We start from the raw sequence: 22,085 nt of genomic DNA on the forward strand, positions 1-22,085 counted from the left end.
GTCTGCACAGTCGGCCTCGCATTTAAGATCTGCATGGTCATGAACCAATGCACGACTTAGTGGGCGTTATCATCATTGTAGCCGACCAAATGGTGTGTCACCTTATTTTAGAACGACGAGCAGCAGAATTGCTATTAGCGGGTTTGGCGCGATATTGATAATGAAATGCAGTTACAGTAATTGTCTCAACCTGCCGGGAAAAAAGGAAGGTTTCCGTCTTGGTCGTGTACAAATGTTGGTCTAGGTCGATAACAAACAGTTGCCGTGATATACCAAACAAACCAAAAATATACATTCTGAGGATCCTAAACTGTATGACTAACTGGCCATGAAAAATAGCAGTTAAGAAACTGTGAAAAGGGAAAAGTACAAAGTGAAAAACCTTGTGTTATACTTTGCCCAACTAGATCCTATACCATAAAGAGAGAGGGGGAGGCAAGAAAATTGACGTTAGCCTTAAAGAAGGAAAGAAAACTAAAACTCCCTCTTCTGAATAGGAATACCAATACAAGTATAATGCCAATTCATTTACGGCTCTGTCATAGGCTAACAAGAGATATCTCTTTATTGCGGCTCTAAACCTGAAAAGAATAGAGTTTATGATACTCGTATATATTAGTGAAAAATCATCGCACTAAATCCCTCTTTTGAATGATGAATGACTAGTCAGGTTGATAGTGTCTTTGGGAATACTGAAGCATCTCCTGTATACTCTCTAAATATTGACCATTAGCTAAAAAATTGCGGCCTGTTACAAAGAGAAATCTTTTACTTACTTTAAATCGTCTACTATGTAGCTGTGAAACAGAGACCACTGAACTAAGAGAAACACGTAGAAAACAGCAAGTACCTTCCATCGCATTCCGTCCAATAGACCGAACTGACAAAGGCATTTATAATGTAATTAGTGCTCCATTCACATCAGTCAGGTAGAAACTTGTGAAATTAGGTTCAAATGCTGTAGTAACAAGCTCCACTTCGGAAGATTATCTAAGCAGCCGGTTGTGTTATCGACCTGCCGTTGGTATAACAATCATGCATCATAAAACGTTGACCATAAACGTTACATAGTTAAATTTCAAAGGAAATGAATGAACTCTTACTGGTAATATAACTATCGGAAACAGGCGGTATATGTCTAAAAGGACCAACTAGTAAAATATTAATTTAGTATGGCAATCCGCATAGTTACCCATGATTGTTCAATAGGTGAAACATCGGTTTCTTTAGTGGTAAATGTTATGCCTATGTAGAAGATGAAGCGCTCCTTCAAGTTATGTCAATAAATAAAGAATTTATGAAAAGATTTTTCGGTAGTTAGAGTGGTGTTACTGATTCTGTTTCGAAAAATCGCGAATTGAATTAGAGGTGAAGCCGACTAAGGGAACTAAGCTGTCGAACCAACAGCCACGGTCCACGGCTTTAAATCTAAACGATGATTGTTTAATTTTTCCAAATAGACAAATTAAAATGAAGTCACTTCAGAAACTTTGAAACCATGTGGACTGCGGGGCAAGCCAACGTACAGAAAAACGTATAACGTACGTAAACGTACACACATGCGTAATATGTAGAAAATATTTGCAGGCAGTCACCGATAGCAGATACCGGATTCTGAAAGAACACGGATCAGAAATATCCTTCTTTCGATTTCCAGATGAGAGGTTCCCTTTGCAGATAAGGAAGTACTCGCGTGATTTTATAGAAGAATAACAACATACGGTGGTTCAGGCAAAATGCACGATCTAAGCGAAATATGACTACAAATATGTTCGCCGGTTAAATAGACCCTGCAATTTACTCTGAAAATCAACACTAGTTCTGCAGTCATTGCCAGATCTAAGTATTATAAGCTTAGCTGAAAGGTTGTAGTCCAGGGTTTACAGCATACTGTTGTAACAGGTCTCGTAGAGCATGTAATTGGAAACGTCATCTTCAATGCAATCAATTCCAGGTGTAGTACCCTACAAAATCATCGTGTCTTGGTTATAGGGCAGATGCGCCGCTAATCGAATTACAGCATTAGTTGTGAAGACAACTACAATTCATATATTTATATATTCATGATAATATGCTTATATCATTAAATACAGTATATATGAGATGTCAGTAGACATATATCAACGTTACGTCAGGCGTAGCTCACTCCGCGATTTCGTCGCGTCGCTACAAGTACATGCGGCCCACACCAATTTTGGTGTCTAGCACTAGTAGTTGCCGCGCACCGCTATAGAATGGACGCCTGCTCGCGCTTGCACCACCTTGTGGTCAAAATCTGTCGTAATAGTACATACTATTATTTATACTATGATTACGTCAAGGTAGTGACATAAATATAATATGTCGCAGAAAGGCCTAGATCATCAAATAATTGGTTATTTGTGGGCATCATGATGCCTAATTAACCCTAGGGTTCCCTCAAGATAATCAAATGATACACAACTTAATTGCACGAAAGCCAATAAACAACATACAACGTCCTTGTATTGCTAAATTTCTAATCAAAAGTACCTACAAATTAATAATCATAATAATTCAGCCTATATACGTCCCACTACTGGGCACAGGCCTCTTCTCACTCGCGAGAGGGCTTGGGCTATAGCCCCCACGCTGGCCTAATGCGGATTGGGGCTTCAAAGTACAAATTAAGTAATCAAATTAATATTTGGTAATGAACGCGTCTACACGTGTTAAGGTTTGACAGGAATTGTGCCACAGCATCGCCCGCGCGCGCCGGTGCTGGCAGCACTTGAGATTGTCGGTAGTTGAGAAAGGTGTACCCACCCTAGATTATGAATAAACAGTCTTGAAGTCCAACTCGAGTATCATTGACGCCTACCCCGATATGGCGCAGCCGGAAATTATATAAATGTTTTAATTAACGAGAATATAGTATAAAAAGTTTAAGAAATTCGTTAGTGGACTTAGTTGTTTATGTACAAACATGGAAACAGTGCTTACGCCTCCGTTGCCGTTTACTTATGATCAAAGTTTATTGAACATTACTACGGGCAGTTTGAGTGACAGTTGGAATAAATGGAGTAAAGGATTTAAAATATATTTCGAAGCGTGTGAACTTTCTAAAAAAACACCGGCCATACAAATAAATATATTGCTTCATGTAGTGGGTGAGCAGTGCAGAGAATTGTATGAACAACTAAATGTGAAGTGTACAACGGTAGAACAAGTTTTGGCCGAGTTTAAAAAATATTTTGATCAAAAGAAAAACTTAACGGTCGAGAGGCATCGATTTTTTACGCGAAGTCAGGCAGAAAGTGAAACAATAGAACAATATGTGTTTGATTTAAAGAAATTATCAACTTCATGTGAATTTGGAACTTTATGTGATTCCTTGATTAAGGATAGATTGATATGTGGCATCGCGAGCAAAGCTATTCGGGAGAGATTATTACGTGAAGCCGACTTGACTTTAGAACAAGCTATGGAGATTTGTCGAGCGGCTATAGTATCCAAAGTGTATTCAGAAAAAATAATTGAGTCGCGAGAAAAATCGGTACATAACATAACGACGGGTGATGATTCATTGCAAGATAATAACGTATGGCAAATATCACAACGAGGAGGTTACGGTCGTGGCCGAGGACGGTTCGCGGGGTCGCGAGGCGGCCGCGGTGCCGGGCGCGGGGCTTGGAGCAGGCGCAGCGCGGGCGGTTGGCGCGCGCAGGACTCGACCGTGTCGGCGCGAGCGGCGGCTGGCGCTGGCGGGAGCGGCGCTGGCGATCGTGGTGCGACGTATAACGCGTATAATAACAGTCGTTGTTGTAACAAATGTGGCACAACGCACGGAAACTATGCGTGCCCCGCGTATGGAAAACGTTGTTTACGGTGTTCGCGTTTGAATCACTTTTCGCGTATGTGTGGTGTGTATCAAATTGAGGAGTCGGACCAACAGGTAATATATTGTCTTAATAATGAGATAGATGAATGGACGATTGTTTTAAATGTTAATAGTCATAACTTAGGGTTTAAGCTTGATACGGGAGCCGAAGTTAATGTTTTGCCATTACGTTACTTATCTCAAGTCGGTTTAAGCAAAGAAAATTTAATGGTTACAACATCGCGACTGCACGGTTATTCTGGAAAGAACTTGGATGTTCTAGGGAAATGTTTTTTGAAAGTGGTATATAAAGATAACGTATATTTTTTGGAATTTAAAGTGGTTGATGTGCCGTCCGCTCCTGTATTAGGTAAAAATGATTGCAAGCTCATGAATTTGGTTAAAAGAGTATTTGCGGTGAGTGAAACGGAGCAATTACATTCTCCGGCTTTTGTTACGGAATATAAAGATGTATTTCAGGGTATAGGTTGTTTGCCTGGCAGTTATAAAATTAGAGTGAATCGCGAATGTAAGCCCGTAGTGCACGCTCCAAGAAAGGTACCAATACCATTGCGAGAAAAATTAAAGGCAAAGTTAGAAGACATGGAGCGACAAGGTATCATAGAGAAGGTTGAGGGCCCTACTGATTGGGTCAACAGCATGACCATTGTAAAAAAACCAAATGGTGACCTTAGGATATGTTTAGACCCAAAAGAACTAAATCAAGCAATAAAACGAGAACACTTTAGGTTGCCTACATTAGATGAAATCGTTTCGAATTTATCAGGGGCTCAGTATTTTAGCACACTAGATGCTACTAATGGTTTTTGGCAAGTAAAAATAGAAAATAGTGACCTTTGTACTTTTAATACACCGTTTGGGAGATATAAGTTTCTACGTATGCCCTATGGAATATCGTCAGCGTGTGAGGTTTTTCATCGCAAAATATATGAGAATTTCGACGATATCGAAGGAGTTTGTATGTACGTAGATGACATTTTAGTCTTTGCCAAAACCAAATCGGAGCACGATGAGAGATTGAGACAGGTATTAGAGAGATGTCGTAAAATTAATTTAAAATTAAATTTGACTAAGTGTAAGTTTGGTCTTGAGGAAATTAAATATTTGGGACATAAAATTACGAGGAAAGGTCTGTACCCAGATGATAGTCATATCTCGGCTATTATTAATATGCCTAGGCCACAGAACAGTAAGGACGTCGAACGTTTGTTAGGGCTAACGACTTACGTGGGTAATTTCATACCTAATCTTTCTAATAAAACCGAACCCCTCAGAGAATTGTTACAGAAGGATATAGAGTGGCACTGGAATGAGAGACATGAAAACACATGGAATGTCATTAAAAAGTGTTTGTCTCAAAAACCAGTGTTGCAATATTATAGCATGACTAAGCCGATAATACTTTCTGTCGATGCGAGTAAGAGTGGCCTTGGATGTGTACTTTTACAAGATGGCCTGCCCGTGTGCTATGGTTCAAAAGCGCTTACAAAAACTGAACAGAGGTACGCACAAATAGAGAAAGAGTTATATGCATGCGTACATGCATGTGAAAAGTTTTATGGTTATATTTATGGGCGCACAGATATAACAATCGAAACTGACCATAAGCCCCTCTTGAGTATAATAAAGAAACCGATTGTGGATGCCCCACCGAGGTTACAGCGCATGCTGTTAAGGCTCCAACCATATTCGTTTAAGCTGGTTTACAAACCCGGCAAGCAGTTGCATATAGCGGACGCGCTATCGCGCGCCTACGAGCCGCTAGCGGCCGCTTCCAGCGATCATCATGACCTGCAAGATGAACTTTCAGAGGCGGTCCACACCGTGTGTGCATACAACGAGTTAACTGATACTCACTATTTAATACTACAAAAAGAAACAGATATTGACAGTGAGATGCAACTGTTAAGAAAGTATATTAGAAAAGGATGGCCGGAAGAAAAAAAAGACGTAGAAGACGTTGTGAAACCGTACTGGCAATACAGAGAGGATTTAACAGAAGGAAATGGATTACTATGGAAAGGATGTAGAATAATAATACCTAAAAAGTTACGCGGTGACATGCTTCAAAAAATACATTATGCACATTTTGGCCTTGAAAAGTGTATGTTAAGAGCGCGAGATTTATTGTTTTGGCCCGAAATAAATAATCAACTAAAAAACTATATATCTAATTGCCAAGCGTGTTTAACATATAGAAAAAACAACACAAAAGAAAAACTCATTCCACACGAGGTACCAAAGAGACCGTGGTCTAAAGTAGGTATTGACATATTTCATATTAATCGAAAAAATTACTTATTGACTGTTGATTACTACACCAAATATGTTGAGGTACGCGAATTGCGTAGCACACTGTCTCACGCGATAATAGATGAGTTAAAATGTATATTTAGTAGTCACGGCATACCCGAGATAATTATGTCCGACGGAGGACCTCAATTTGTTTCACGCGAATTCAGTAATTTTGCAAAAGAATGGCAATTTAATCACGTACGCTCATCACCTCACTATCCCCAGTCCAATGGACAAGCGGAACGTAGCATTCAAGTAATAAAAAATATAATTAAAAAATGCACCTACACTTCGACCGATTTTCGCCTAGCCTTGCTAGAATATCTTAATACTCCAATTAGCGAATACTTACCCTCTCCGGCAGAATTACTTCAAAATAGAAAGTTACGTAGCATTCTACCACTTCGCGAAACAGTCCTAGATGCGACAGTGAACCACAATATTAGGAACAGATTAATTAACCGTCAAAATAAATATAAAAAATATTACGATTTAAATGCAAAAAACCTATCTCCCTTAATAGTAGGACAAAAAGTAAAGATAAGGCACGACAATAACAGTGTTTGGATAAGCGGTACGGTTAGTAAAATTTTAAGAAATCGGTCATATCAAATATTGATGAGAAATGGTAATAAAATAATAAGGAATAGACGTCACATCATACCGGATTCTCCACACCGCCCGGAAACCGATCCGGAGTGTGGCTTCGATTACGACCACATTCTCCCGACACAAATGCATTTCGCATCGATTTCGGCTCCCAATTCAAATATCGTTAATTTAAATACAAACCAAACTGATGCTTATGTAACTCGTTCCGGCAGGACAGTGATACCTCCCAATAGATGGGGCAACTGGAGTACATAACGGGAATGCAAGTCTACCTGCCTGTTGGATACCTGTATTTGCCTATATCATAATACATGTATAAGTTGTAAAAACCAGTAAAATGGAATGCTCAAATTTACTAAGAGCTAATAGTTTAGTTTAGTTCATTAATTTGTCAATTTTAATAATTAAAATGTTAAATTTGATTCTTATTTAGGTTTGCATGCATTGTATGTAAAAAATAAATATGCATTTACATATATTGTAAATTAGAACACATTTAATATTGTATAGATAAAACAGATGTGCAAGTTACAGTTAAGTTATACAATGTATCTAAAATTAGTAAAATATAAATAAGATAATTATATGCTTTGTAAACAAGTATATACCTAAATTTAAAACATTTTAAATTGTATATCGAAATGCAATAAATAATTATTTTGTTATAATTGTAAAAATATAATAATGTATTCAATGCATTAACTAAAAAAAAAAAACCTTAAAAAGTTGTAGGTATATGTCCTTTACAATCTATGTAAAAGCATAGGTTTGTTTAAAGCACTACACTATAGGTATGTAATAATAAAATTAAGATAATGCATGCTTGTTTTAGGTATGGCATATTATTATTATTAATTTTTGTTTTTGTTTTCAAGAAGGAAGATGTCGGTAGTTGAGAAAGGTGTACCCACCCTAGATTATGAATAAACAGTCTTGAAGTCCAACTCGAGTATCATTGACGCCTACCCTGATAGAGATTAGATGACATCATGACATCATGAGACACCCGTGGTTTATGCCACTGCAATGGTATAATGCCAAGAACTTACTGGTTCGGACCATATATAAATAATAATAATGTTTTAATTTGTCTGGGTGTTAAGAAAGTTCCGCAATTGGTTTGAAAAGGTTGCACTACAATTTAAAGTGGATAGGTCCACCTCCCCTACTCTTACTCAAAGAGTCTTTCATCGTCAGTCAAGAGGTTTTTACACTCTTATTAGAAGATCGTATGTATACGAAAGCATTAAAAACTCACAAATCGTGCTAAGTCTAACAATAAAGCACAATCCATTACCAGCGCGCGAACCATATAATCTTCAGTTTGGGAATCAGCTTGCCACCAGAAAGAGTGAACATTAAACAACCTACAATTACAAGCCTTTATTATAATTAGCCTAAAAATTATAGGTGAAGGCATTGGAATTATTCAAAGATTTAAAAATCTTCTAAAATATCCTACCTGGTAGACGGATCTTCAGTCTACGCACAACATCATGGTGAGATGCCATCCACAACAACTAGAGTTGTCAGCATCACTTTAAATTCATAATCATCGCCTCCATACGGTTGTCACCTGCGTGTCAGTGATTCTGTTCATTCGTTTATTCGCTTGCATGACTGACAAGCACATCATTTAAAGATTGGTTGACCCGGCACCAGCCTAATTGGCAAGTTTTCAGTTATCTGTGGGGAGTAGTAAATTTAGCAGCATAAATGACACTTAAAATAAGTAGGAGCCTACCATTTCATATAAGAATTAATATCTTTTCATGGCTTACTATTAATATGGTAGTTTTTAAAGCAACCCTCACCTAAAACTAATCAGCAAGGAAGAATGTATTATCGCCTCAGTTGAAACTACTGCTAGGTTGTTGAGAGTTGTTACTAGTAACGCATACATTAAATCATGAAGTGTTGTATTTTCTTCTTCACTTTCTGACGCTACTTTCAGGCAGAGGAGTACTTGATTCGAAATAAATCTCAATTACTTCCACAAATAAGAAATAAGAACATCATGTTATAATTTCTAACACATTTACGGAATATGTTGTCCTTATGTAAGGATAGCCCATTAACAAATAAACCTGGTATACCTAGTAGTCAATAACTATGTATTAATATCTAAATAATGTTAATATCGTATTCTAGTGGGTACATATACAAACATTTGGTTATTTGTCCACATTAAAAGTCATATTACATTACATCTGGTCTATGATGCAACTTACCAATTTACATTAAATTGTTGGAAAATACAATAAATCAGAGAGGACCCAAGCTTTTCCAATTAGTTACAAAATTTTAAACAGTGGATGGGCCGGCAGTGCTATATTTGTGTTAAGCAGTAGATAAGTAGTAGTAATATCATTACATCATACAACAAAACCTTTTTATCACCTAGTGGCTATTGTAAGGAAAGCATCAGGTAGTTTGGACGGGTTAAATGTAAAACTCACTCGATGAGGTTCACGTTACACGCATCAGAGCTACTACTTCAGATAGTGGTTACACTTAAATTTGTACGACCTACAAGTACCTACTTATGTCTTTAATTATGATATTAGGGACAGTCTTTCAACTAATAGTCACACAGTTTTGTTTTATATAAAAAGTTTTATAGTCACAATGGATAACTTATGTTGCCAGTCCGTGCTAACAATTGTCTCATCTATCGGTAATTACAAATAAGGAAAATCTAGTAAGGTTTGACGTAAACAATCCTTTAGTATATCAATACGGAATAAATTTCAAGCCCATATTCTTATCATGTGATTTTTGCATAAATTTAAATATTATCAGTCACAGTACGCCCGGGCCAGCGCCGGCAGAGGTTTAAACACGTCTCATAATGTGGTTCAAGCGAAGGCATGGACACCTAAATAGAACCGTTTTTCCCCCGAAGGGTAAAAAACGGATATTTAGGTTCCTGCCGAAGCTTGAACCACACCTAAGGGCCTTGCCGGCTTATGTGGTACTGAAGAGAAAGCAGCCGAGCGCTGGCAACCGGGCGACATTAGTACTTGGGTAGCGCGATAGATGGCGCTACTAGTTGATGAATTCGCTTGATTAGGGCTGAGTTACAAGGGTGTTATCTCATAATGTGGTTTAAGCTTCGGCAGGAACCTAAATATCCGTTTTTTACCCTTTCGGGGGAAAAACGGTTCTATTTTGGATCTCTAACAGGCAATTGGCAATTGATTGCTTGGCAAAAAACCTCACAATCAAGAAATTTACTAAAATTGTTATTTAATAATGTGTTAGAATAGTTTTTGTGTAATTTTCTCTGTAAAAATGCAGGTTATTTTAGATTAATATTCTTAGCCATGATACCATATTTTTAGGACATTTAAATTAAGTTGGATTGTATTTAAGAATTAAGTTGGCATGACTGGTAAGGTGCTCCTGCTCCTGGGTTTCCCTTACCTTCGAACAAATGCGGCCAACATTCGTTGATGCAGATGTTTCCCAGAAAAAGGCAGGTGATGTTGTTATTGTTTTATATAAAGATTAAAGATTAGATTAGATCCATTTATTTCTTATTGAAAATGTTACATAGGTACATTAAATTTTACATGTCAAAATAAAATGCATTCACAAAAAGATCGTCACAACACAATATCAATAATAATAATTAATAGAATAATAATCTAAAAAAATAAAACAGTAATATAAAAAAAGCGGTGGTGGCCGAGTGGATATGACGTCCGACTTTCGATCCGCAGGTCGCGGGTTCAAATCCTGGCTCGTACCAATGAGTTTTTCGGAACTTATGTACGAAATATCATTTGATATTTACCACTAGCTTTTCGGTGAAGGAAAACATCGTGAGGAAACCTGCATACATCTGCGAAGAAATTCAGAGGTGTATGTGAAGTCCCCAATCCGCATTGGGCTAGCGTGGGGACTATAGCCCAAGCCCTTTCGCGCATGAGAGGAGGCCTGTGCCCAGCAGTGGGACGTATATAAAGGCTGAAATTATTATTATATTATAATACATAATACCAGTTTCTATAAAATAGAAGAGTAAACAGTAAAAATCAGTCAAAATAATTAAGAAAAATAAATATGTCCAAAATAATTATAAAAATATACGAGTAGCCTAGATAATGTCAAAAAGTCAAAATTAACCCAAGTAACAATTTGTGGTTCTATAGTAGTCGATAGAACGTTTCCCAAATACCACCTAAGGTCCTATAAAAGACCAAAGAAGATTGTATAAAGCCGAAATGGCGCATCTTATGTGCCATTCAGTGATATAGTAGACCTGTAGCAGTGTCAGTCGTGACGTTTTAGGTCTATAAAAGTGATGTGATGATCACTTTTGTGCTAATTTGTTGTCAGTAACGCCATTATAGTGTTAATTTATACTATAGTGGCATTTGAGATTCCATTATAGTGCTTGTTTTATACTATAGTAGTATTTGAAATTGTATTATAGTGCTTTTTTATACTATTGTAGAATTCATAGTTCCTTTACTACGAAATTTGCTATCAAGTTTTCCATCAACTGTTGTGAGTGGTTTTGTTGTGTGTTTACTTCACAGAAACTGTACTAAGTAAAATGGTGATAAGTAAATACTTTATATTAATATGCGCCATTTAGATGTCGAATAATTCGGTCCTTAGTGCAAAAAGTATATGGGTCGGAAGTTTTACCGTTAGAATAGTATTAGTTTAATGAGGAATTTTAAAGGCCCCCTCGATTTATTTGTTTTTAATAAAATAATTTAATAAAATATTATGATATTCACCATAGTTACTACTATACAGCCAAGAAGTAAATCCGACGCTTTTATAGGCTAACTATAGAACTTACGACGAAATATTCACCGCCATCATGATTAAAATTAGGGTTCCAAAAGAATTTTGCTGTGACCCAGTTACACCTACAAACTCTTTAGAAAAGATATAGGTTTTTTTTTAATTTAGATGTAGTCATTACTGTTGTTTCCTTTTTCAGTGTGATTGGTAAAAAAAATGTGCTAATAATGGATGTCGATAAATATCTAAACCGTCACGATTTTATGCTTGTATTAAATCATTGATGATAAATCTCACCTACAGTCACTAATATCACTGGGGTCTTTTTTATCAATTCATTAAAATATAAAAATATTTTGTACGGAACCACATTATGTGGCTTAGGCCTGAACTTATATAAGCAAGATATAAGTAGCCATTACAGATCAAATTCATCATTTACAAGTAGTCGTTTTCTACCTTTATGTATCTAACTCGGTTTATAAAAGACATAAAAACTCAACTATAACGCTATTGTCTTTTAAAAGAAAAAACAAAACCACTATACAACAGTTTTGTGATATAAAAGAGTCATTGTGATGTTTACAGCGATGAGACATAATAGGGATTTAAAAACTACTAAAGCGCTTTTTAACGCTATAAATATGTCCCAAAAACACTACTATAGAGCAAAACAGTTCTATAATAGTGTTCATATGACTACTAAAGTATTATGTACTATAGCAGTGATCTCTAAAGCCACTATATCCTAAAATCGTTGTATAGTTGGGTTTTTGTCACTGTTAAAACACAAAACTATAGCGGCTTGCAGGGAACCTTAATAGCGCAAACTACTAAAGTATTATGTACTATAGCAGTGATCTCTAAAGCCACTATATCCTAAAATCGTTGTATAGTTGGGTTTTTGTCACTGTTAAAACACAAAACTATAGCGGCTTGGCAGGGAACCTTAATAGCGCAAATTAGTTGCATAAAAGTGATTCCAAATACTATTATACAGTAATATTGCTCTATAGTGGTTATATTTGAATCTGTTATAGTACACGACTATAACGGCTCTATAAAATGAGCAATTGATGTAAATAAACCTTTACATCAATTGCTTATAGAATATATTAGCTGTATAAGCCTATAGAGCAAAAAGGTGTTGCCAAGCGCTTTTATACGACAGGTGGTCACCTCTGAAACCTTAATACGACGTCTATACAAGCTTTTAGCGATAAAAACAAAAATTATAGGACTAAAATGTTAATGGGAGATATTACAATAATAGGAAAAAAGCAACAATGTATGTATGTCAAAATCTACTAATTAATATAATAAAAATACTTATTTAAAATTTTACTAATCAGGATTTTATTCTTTGACAGAATAGAACGTTTTGTTCAATAAAAGTTCCTTCAATCGGCGCCCAAATACATCATCCGATGATTCATTTTTGAGAGTGGCGGGTAGACGTTCATAAAACGCCGGGCCTATTACGCGTGGGTTTTTGTCGATAACGCGAGGCGCCGCGGCACGGACTGTAATCGGCCGGTCTGGCGATGGCGGGATAAGTACGGCTACCACCAGTTTTGACATTGACATAACGCTCACGTTTACGTAACTTACTTTCTATGCATCTCGCTGGTACTGGCATATTAGTGCAAGCGAGATGTACAGAAAGTAAATTACGTAGACGTGAGCGTTATGTCAACGTCATAACTGGTGGTAGCCGTACTGGTGCCAGGCATGTTTATGCGTTTAAATAAACGAATGTTACGGCGCGGCGTGTGAACATAATAATTTCATAGACATAGAGAGAGTAGTGCCAGGGGGGTGTCACTACGCAGTTTAGGTACATTTGGCCGGCGCCCTCCCGGGCAGGGCAGGCGTATGGCAGTGGGCTGCCGCTCGACCGCACGATAGTCGTGTCACGTGACGCTCGTGCAATGAAGATTCACCATTCGTGCGCGGTTATAACTTTCAATTTTGTTGCAGGCGGCGAGTATAGGTATAATTTTATACCTAAAGCTGACTTTTGTGAAGGAGTGAATTTTCTGTACGGTAGTACGATTAGTTCCGTAGTACCACTACGCAAAAAACGGCAAAATAATTACCATTGTTGAATGGGAGCCCCACTTAAATATTTAATTTATTCTGTTTTTAGTATTTGCCTATTTCAGTCTAACATACCGAATTCTGTATCTGTGCATCTCGCTTGCACTAGTTGCACTCGCGTCAAATGAAGTAGGTATGCCACTTTCCCACCTATGACCACAGATAACTATTCTGCGGATAAAATGCTATTCAAAAATTGACAATTCCTTAAACTACCATTAAACAGTCAGATAACTCACCTACATAATTCGTTGGATAGTTATCGAACGAGTTAAATGGTAAAAAATCGGCTCTAAGCATGCTCTAAGTATAAAATAATGCTGTATTTTTTTAAACTATTTTTTTTTATTTATGTTGATTAAGATAATTACATTTTCTTTTCAGAAAATCCAATTATTTGCATTTTTATTCCATTTAGAAAAAAAAATACCATAAAATAATTTACTGGGAAACCTATAAAATTTTCGTACGTGAGTACCCACATACGATCAAAAAGACTGACGTTTCATTAGCTATTTGTTTCACAACGGGGCAAAGTTGGTGTATAACACCCGACCAAGTGAAAGACACCAAAATTGAACCACGAGCGTAGTAAGTGGTTCGAAAACTGGAATCTTGAGCATTGCGAGGCTAGGGTTTAGGCACGAGGGTTAAACAAATTTTGCCACCGAATGAATAGTTATTTGTACAACAAGAGATCAAAGTTTGGTATTTCTTCGAGTGCTTATTTTGAGTCCCGTGCAAGCGAAAGATTCTGTAATACAGTGTGTAAGTCTAATACGGGCCATAAATTAAATCGGACATAGTATTCATTAGTGTAATCATGAAGTAAAAGGTTTTTTTAAGTTGCAGTTCATTACGACCCCATAATTAATTTTTTAAAAATTTCTCAGCAGCAATGTACTGTAAACATGGTTTGCGGTACCGAAATGTCAAATGTTCATTAGCAATACAACAATAGCATTTACAAACTTACCTATCTGGAGGAACATTCACAATACATGTTAGCATTACACTGCGTTTAATGTTTTGTAGTTATTTTGGTAGATTAAAGTACTACTAGGCATGTTAAAAGATATTAAATCTTATTTATTTATCATGTTTATCATTAAGAAACTGACTTCATTTTAATCAGTCACGATAACAGCACTTGACGTGATTATTTCTAATCTGAGCAATAGACAAGCACCTTTGATAGCACACCTTTTTTGAAAATTCATTTAATATCAGTATCTCATAACTGATTATTGTGTATTCATTTCGTATTTAATTTGCCTGATTTTTTATACCAGGATGGCGGAAAATAAGCATACGGCCCGCCTAATAGTTGTACAGTTATTACCAAAATTATTTCGAGAATTAACTAAACCGTCTAAACACCAAAAAACTTGGTACATTGTGTGAAAACGTGGCAAACTCTTTGGTGGAATTGCAAGTTTCTTATTTTATTTCAACTCTGATTTGACAATGTCAGTCTTTCGATTCAAAAGTAATCGTATGTTATAAAAATGCCTCGTTTAACAACGTTTACTGCTCCTGAATTAATGGACATGATTTTAATTTACGGTGAAACACTACAAAATGGTCATCGAGCGCTAGCTGTGTACAGAGAGCGATTCCCTCATCGGGTTGTATCAAGAAACGCTCGAGTAATTGTAAACGCGATACAGCGAGCTCGCGAGGGATTGCCCGTAACTGGAAGGGTGGAGGGAGCAGCTATTCACGATGAGCTTCCAGTTCCATTGCAAGACCGAATCCTTCGCCATTTTGCACTTAATCCTGAAAGTAGTACAAGGGATGCAGGAAGACGATTTAATACGAGTCATACTACGGTACACAGAGTACTCAAACGTGACAAGCAACATCCCTACAAATTTTTAAAGGTTCATGCTTTGCTGCCGAGGGACTTGCCACCACGCAGTGCGTTTTCCAATTGGTTACTCAGGCGGCATCGAGAAGACGGTGATTTTATATCCAAAATTATCTGGACCGATGAAAGCACATTTACCAGGAATGGGGTTTGGAACCAACGCAACTGTCATTACTGGTCACGCGTAAACTTGCATCATATGAAAGAAACTGGCCACCAATATCGTTGGGCTGTAAATGTGTGGGCCGCAATACATGGTGACCAAATCATAGGGCCCGTTTTTATCGACGGTAACCTGAATGCGGACAAGTTCATTCAGCTTATCAACGGGCCGCTAGCGGAATATTTGAATACGCTGCCTGAAGAAGAGCGTCGACAAACATGGTTACAGCTAGACGGTGCTCCAGCGCACGCTGCGGTTCGTGTCCGAAACGCGTTAAATGGCATGTTCGAGGACAGATGGATCGGGCGGTTTGGTCCACAACGTTGGCCTGCTCGTTCGCCGGACTTGACACCGCTCGATTTTTTCCTGTGGGGGGCAGTAAAAAACGAGGTGTACTCGCAACCAAGGACAACCCCAGAAGAACTGAGAAACAAGATAACAGAAGTTTTTTAAAAACTCAGAGATACCATCAATCTTCGTGATGTTATGGAGTCAATCAAACGTCGGTGCGAAACCTGTTCTGAAATACAAGGGAGGCACATCGAGAATAGGTACTTGCGGCGAAACCGGCAAAACTAAACTCAGGTTTCTCAGAATTTGTATTGTTGTAAATCGTGTTTTTTAGTTTTCTTTTTTAGTTGGTTTTCTTTAGGTAAGTGTTGCGAACGCAACCTTTATTTGTATAATACAGTAACTAAACGCAGCCGTCGGGCTCGGCTAGTATTTGGAAGCTTTTTCTAAAGCACCAATAGGAGCGCTCCACATATTATGTATCGCGGCCAATTAGAGGCACCCAAATCTTAACCACTATTTTCGGACATTCAAATTATGCAAATCACTCTTTCATCAGCCTCCATACGATTACCACACCACTTTTACATTTAACCGTTTAGTCAAGGAACCCTTGTAAAACCAGTACCTATTGAAATTATAATAGTTTACTTCAAATCGAAGCTTTTTATTTGAGTCGTCGAGATCCTGACCTGCACGGCGGCTACATATGGTCCTTCGAAGCCTTCAAGACAAGGGAAGATTTGACCAACAACGGGTTCTTCGTGGAAGTGGACTTTGACCATACTTCGAAATCGTCTTCGTTGTCTTCAGTTTCTTCGGCTTAGGAAGAGCACGCAACGGACGTCGAAAGCAAGGGGTCCCAGCGTCTACCGGCATAAGGGAGGCGTTCGTTGGACATCCACCACATCGAGGACTTCAGTTCCAGTACATCGCATCACCTGAATACGTAGGACTAGACAGAGTGAGTTCGTTCCAATTTCCTTCCATTTCCCTTCTATACCTATCTTTCTTGGAATTAAGAATAGCTCTATACGTATCAGGCACAAATAATTCATTTTCATACAAATCAATTGCTAAATACATTTAAAACCATAATTCATATCGATAAAATAGCTTAGCTTCATATAACTTCGCAGTTAAAATCTTATTACATATTAAAAAGCCGTCTCCATCGCTTATTATCAATCGCCTCAGTAACATAAAATTGCTAAATCATCACATTCCGCGCGCAGCTGCTTATCTACTCCGCTTCTTTTGTTCTCGTCAGTTGCATTTTAACTCGTTAGTGATCACACATATTAGGTAATTGCATTTTTAAATTTACGTCTTAATCAATATGGCTGACACGTTAAAGGAGTTAGTTAGGAAACGTGGCAGTTTGAAAGCTAAATTAACTTTGTTTAACACATACATTAATGTGGCTAAAACGTGTGAACAATTAAGTGAGTTACAAATAACGGAGTTGCAGTGTCGTTTAGATAAAATAGAATCGGTATACCCAGAGTTTGACGCTTTACAGATGGAGATTGAAGCGTTAACTGAGAAACCCGACGAAGCATATGCGGAGCGGGAGCAGTTTGAAAGCCAGTTCTTTGTGTTGGTTTCGACTGCTCGACTTCTTTTGACTCCTACGGTGCAGTCGAGCGGCGGTCGGCCCGGGCCCGGGTCCGCGGCTTCCACGTCGTGCGGCGCCGGCCGGCAGGACTTCGTTCGTCTGCCCAAGATTGATCTGCCTCACTTCGATGGGAACTATCAGTATTGGCTCGGCTTTAGAGATACGTATATTTCACTTATTCATAATAATCCCGCTATCAATGACATAAGCAAATTTCACTATCTTCGTGCATCTTTAAAAAGCAGTGCCGCCCTTGTGATTCAAAGTCTTGATTTTAGCAGTGATAACTATCATAAAGCGTGGCAGTTAGTTTCTGAGCGGTATAATAACCCGCGCCTTTTAATTAACAATCATATCCAGGCCCTGTTTAACCTTGAACCGATGCAACACGAATCGAGCTCTTTATTACGTAACATGGTGGACGTAACTAATAAAAATTTGCGTGCGCTTGGCACCTTAGGGGAGCCCACCGACCATTGGGACACCTTAGTTATCTATATAATGTCTAAGAAGTTAGATCTAGTAACTAAGCGTGAGTGGGAAGAGCACAGAAACCTTTTAACAGGCTCGCCGACGTTGCAGCAATATATTACATTTCTAAATAACAGGGCTGACTTACTCGAATCTCTTGGTAATAATAACGTCAATAATAGCGGTTACAAGACATCGAAACATAAATTGCATTTACATAACGAGCCACAAAAAACACATAATTATCTTACAGCTACAAGAAACAATGCTTATCGCAAACCTATTGTTTGCCCTTATTGTAAACAAGATCATTTCTTATTTAATTGTGAATCTTTTCGTAAATTAGACATTGATAATAGGATAAAAAATGTAAACGGTTACTCAGTATGTAAGAATTGTCTTAGGCCGGGACACTTAGAAAAGCAATGTGTGTTATCTCATTGCAAATACTGCAAACTTAAACATACACTCTTTTACATAAACATGTTGACAAAGAGTCTTCTAGCAGTGACGTTCCGGTGCCAGATGTTCATTTTAGCGGCAACATTCAAACTAAAGTGTTTAGCCCTAGTAAGACTTCCGGACTACTGTCCACAGCGTTGGTGCACGTGAGTGACGCGAATGGAGTGCTTCGTGAGGCGCGTCTACTCCTGGACAACGGGTCTGCCACCAACTTCTTGACGCAGGATCTGTGCGGGCAGCTTGGGCTAGCGACACGCAGCGTGGGAGCCACGATCACAGGTATCAATGAGCAACTTTCACATTGTCCGGAGTCTTGTGACATTACAATTCATTCACTTCATAGTAACTATACGACGACCGTAAACTGCTACGTTGCCAACGTAATAAATACATCTATGCCGCCTTGTCGCATAGATCTTACCAACATACCTATTCCTGCCGACATCACATTGGCAGACCCATCATTTTATGAGCCTTCCGCTATCGATATTTTAGTCGGGGCGGAAATATTTTGGGACGTCTTAGGTACCGCGCGTATTAAGTTAGGTAAAAATAAACCTCAATTACGCGAATCATCTTTAGGTTGGCTCGTGTGTGGCTCCATACCTGCCTACAACAAAAACACAAACGAATCTTATTTTTGTTCGTTCATCACACATAATGATGACACTAATCTCACTCGTTTTTGGGAATTAGACTCGGTGTCTTCTACACATTGCATGTCTTATGAAGAGCAAGCGTGCGAAAAATGTTTTTTAGAAAATACCATTCGCGATCAAGATGGCCGCTTCGTTGTGACATTACCTTTAAAAGAGTCACCGGAAGTACTTGGCGACTCATATCAAATGGCCAAGCGCCGTTTCTTGGTATTGGAGAAACGGCTCGCACGCGACGCTGCCTTCAAAACCTTATATTTTGATTTTATTCTCGAGTACATCGACTTAGGTCATATGAGCGAAAATCAATCATCATCATCATCATCTGCGCCATCAGAAAAAGCATTTTTCTTTCCACATCATGGAATTTTGCGCTCTAGCACAACTACACGTTTAAGAGTCGTCTATGACGGTTCGGCTTCCACGACTAGCGGCAAATCCTTTAATGACATCCAAATGGTTGGCCCGACTGTTCAGGATGACCTTCTGTCAATCTTATTACGCTTCAGGCAACATAAGTATGTTGTCTCAAGTGACGTAGAAAAAATGTATCGAGCCATATTAGTACAGCCTTCTCAACGCTCGCTACAACAGATCATCTTTAGGTTCGATCCTTCTGATCCCTTAAAAACCTACAAATTGAACACCGTCACTTACGGGACTGCGTGCGCACCTTACCTTGCAACTAAATGTCTTGTTTCTCTTGCCGATGACTGCCAGGACGCCCGAGTTAAACGCGCGATACAGCACGACTTTTACGTAGACGATTTTCTCAGTGGCAGTGACTCCGTAGAATCATTGGTTGAGATTAGTAAGGGTGTAGTCACAACGTTACAATCTGCGAAGTTTAACTTGCGTAAATGGCAATCAAATTGTCCTGACCTTTTAAAATCAATTCTTGAACATAAAGAGGATAACAGCAAAGCTCTCAACCTTGATAGCACGTCGCCTTGTAAAACCTTAGGTCTGTACTGGCAAACAGGAACAGACAAACTTCTATTTTCTATCGACATCAAAATTCCTAATAAAATCACAAAAAGAAACATCTTGTCTGTCATAAGTCAAGTGTTTGACCCACTAGGTCTCGTCGGGCCGTGTATAGTGGAAGCCAAAATCATATTGCTGCGTCTTTGGCTGTTAAAGTGCGAATGGGACTCTGAGCTCCCATTAGACATAAAAAATGAATTTCTATCTTTTGCATCGTCACTTACAAATTTAAATAAACTTAAAATTGACCGCTGGGTATTCAGTGACTCACCTATAGAAGTTCAAGTACATATATTCACAGATGCGTCAGAGCGTGCATACGGCACCTCTGTCTATGTCAGGACTGTGGACGGTAGCGGAGCAGTTTGCGTTCGTCTTATAGCGTCAAAAAATAAGGTCTCCCCGCTTAAGCCCTCCACAATCCCAAGGCTGGAGCTTTGCGGCGCGTTGCTTGGCGCAAGACTCTGGACAAAGGTCATTTCATCACTGACCGTGAAGGTTGATCATAGTTACTTTTGGTCTGACTCTATGATCGTGCTGGGCTGGCTCGCAGGGCCATCTAATAGACTTAAACCGTTCGTTCGCAACCGTGTGAATGAAATTCAAGAGAGTACACGCGAACAAGCATGGAACTATGTACCCTCAAAGCTGAACCCGGCAGATCTAGTGTCACGAGGAATGAAGGCTGATGACCTCAGCATGTCCACCTTATGGTGGACCGGTCCAGACTTTTTACATCACTCCGTCATTCAATTTCCTACAACGCCTAATACAAAAACAGATAACCTACCAGAAGTGTCACTTCATATAAACATACAAACAAACATAAACGAAAATAACAATCTTATAACTAAACTTATCACTAACAATTCAAAACTTACAAAACTAATACATATCGTAGCATATATTTACAGATTTATACATAATTGCAAAAATAAAAATAATAAACTTACATCAAATTTAACATACACAGAAATAAAATCAAGTAAAACTAAACTTCTACAACTGGCACAGCAAGAATCATTTCCTGAAGAGTACAAACTCTTATCTTTGGGCAAGCCCTTGCAGCCGAAAAGTAGGCTACTTTCGTTAACGCCCTTCTTAGACGATCAGAAATTAATACGGGTCGGTGGTCGTCTTAATAATGCTTACTATAGTTACGACGTTAAGCACCCAATCTTATTGTGCAGCAGGCATCACCTTACCAAACTGCTCTTTGATATGCAACATATGGCATTATTGCACGCCCCGCCTCAGCTCTTACTAGCAAGCATTCGGCAAACATATTATCCGCTCGGCGGAAGAAACCTGGCGCGCCACTTAGTCCATAAATGCGTTCGCTGCATCAGGTTCAAGGCTAGGCCTCTTCAAATGTCTATGGGCAACTTACCTACCGATAGAACACAATTAGAATATCCCTTTTTACATACGGGAATGGATTTTGCCGGACCAGTGCTGATACCTGATCGAAAGGGTAGGGGTAGCAAAACAATTAAATCATATATTTTAGTTTTTATCTGTCTTTCAGTCAAGGCTCTTCACTTGGAACTTGTCACAAGTCTAACGACAGAGTCGTTCCTTGCTGCTCTCCGCCGCTTCATGAGTCGTCGGGGAAAGCCTCAAACTCTGTATTGCGACAATGGGACTTCGTTTGTCGGGGCATCAAACGAGCTCAGTAATTTCTTAAAAAATAATCACGATAAGTTGCAGTCAGGTATGGCAGAAAATCTTATTAACTTTAAATTTAGCCCGGCTTACTCACCTCACTTCGGCGGACTTTGGGAAGCCGCAGTAAAATCAACAAAATATCACCTCAAACGCATTCTATCTCTTACACACTTAACGTATGAAGAATTAAATTGTTGCCTGATTCAGATAGAAGCTATTTTAAATTCTAGGCCCCTAACCCCCTTATCCTCTGATCCATCTGATCTGAC

General features: G+C 38.5%; 1 protein-coding gene across 1 annotated transcript; it reads left to right on the top strand.

The window, feature by feature from the left end:
• Nucleotides 1-2,858: 2,858 nt before the first annotated feature.
• Nucleotides 2,859-7,321, top strand: LOC134805436 (uncharacterized protein K02A2.6-like). The gene has a single exon (XM_063778742.1). The coding sequence runs from the start codon at nt 2,945-2,947 to the stop codon at nt 7,019-7,021; it is 4,077 nt and encodes a 1,358-aa protein (XP_063634812.1). The 5' UTR covers nt 2,859-2,944; the 3' UTR covers nt 7,022-7,321.
• The last annotated feature ends 14,764 nt before the right edge of the window (nt 7,322-22,085 follow it).

The sequence above is a fragment of the Cydia splendana genome, unplaced genomic scaffold (assembly GCF_910591565.1).
Source record: "Cydia splendana unplaced genomic scaffold, ilCydSple1.2 scaffold_10_ctg1A, whole genome shotgun sequence".
NCBI lineage: Eukaryota > Metazoa > Arthropoda > Insecta > Lepidoptera > Tortricidae > Cydia > Cydia splendana.

Excerpts from the sequence above, each read along its gene's own strand:
- LOC134805436 (XM_063778742.1), top strand. The coding sequence starts at position 2,945 with ATGGAAACAGTGCTTACGCCTCCGTTGCCGTTTACTTATGATCAAAGT.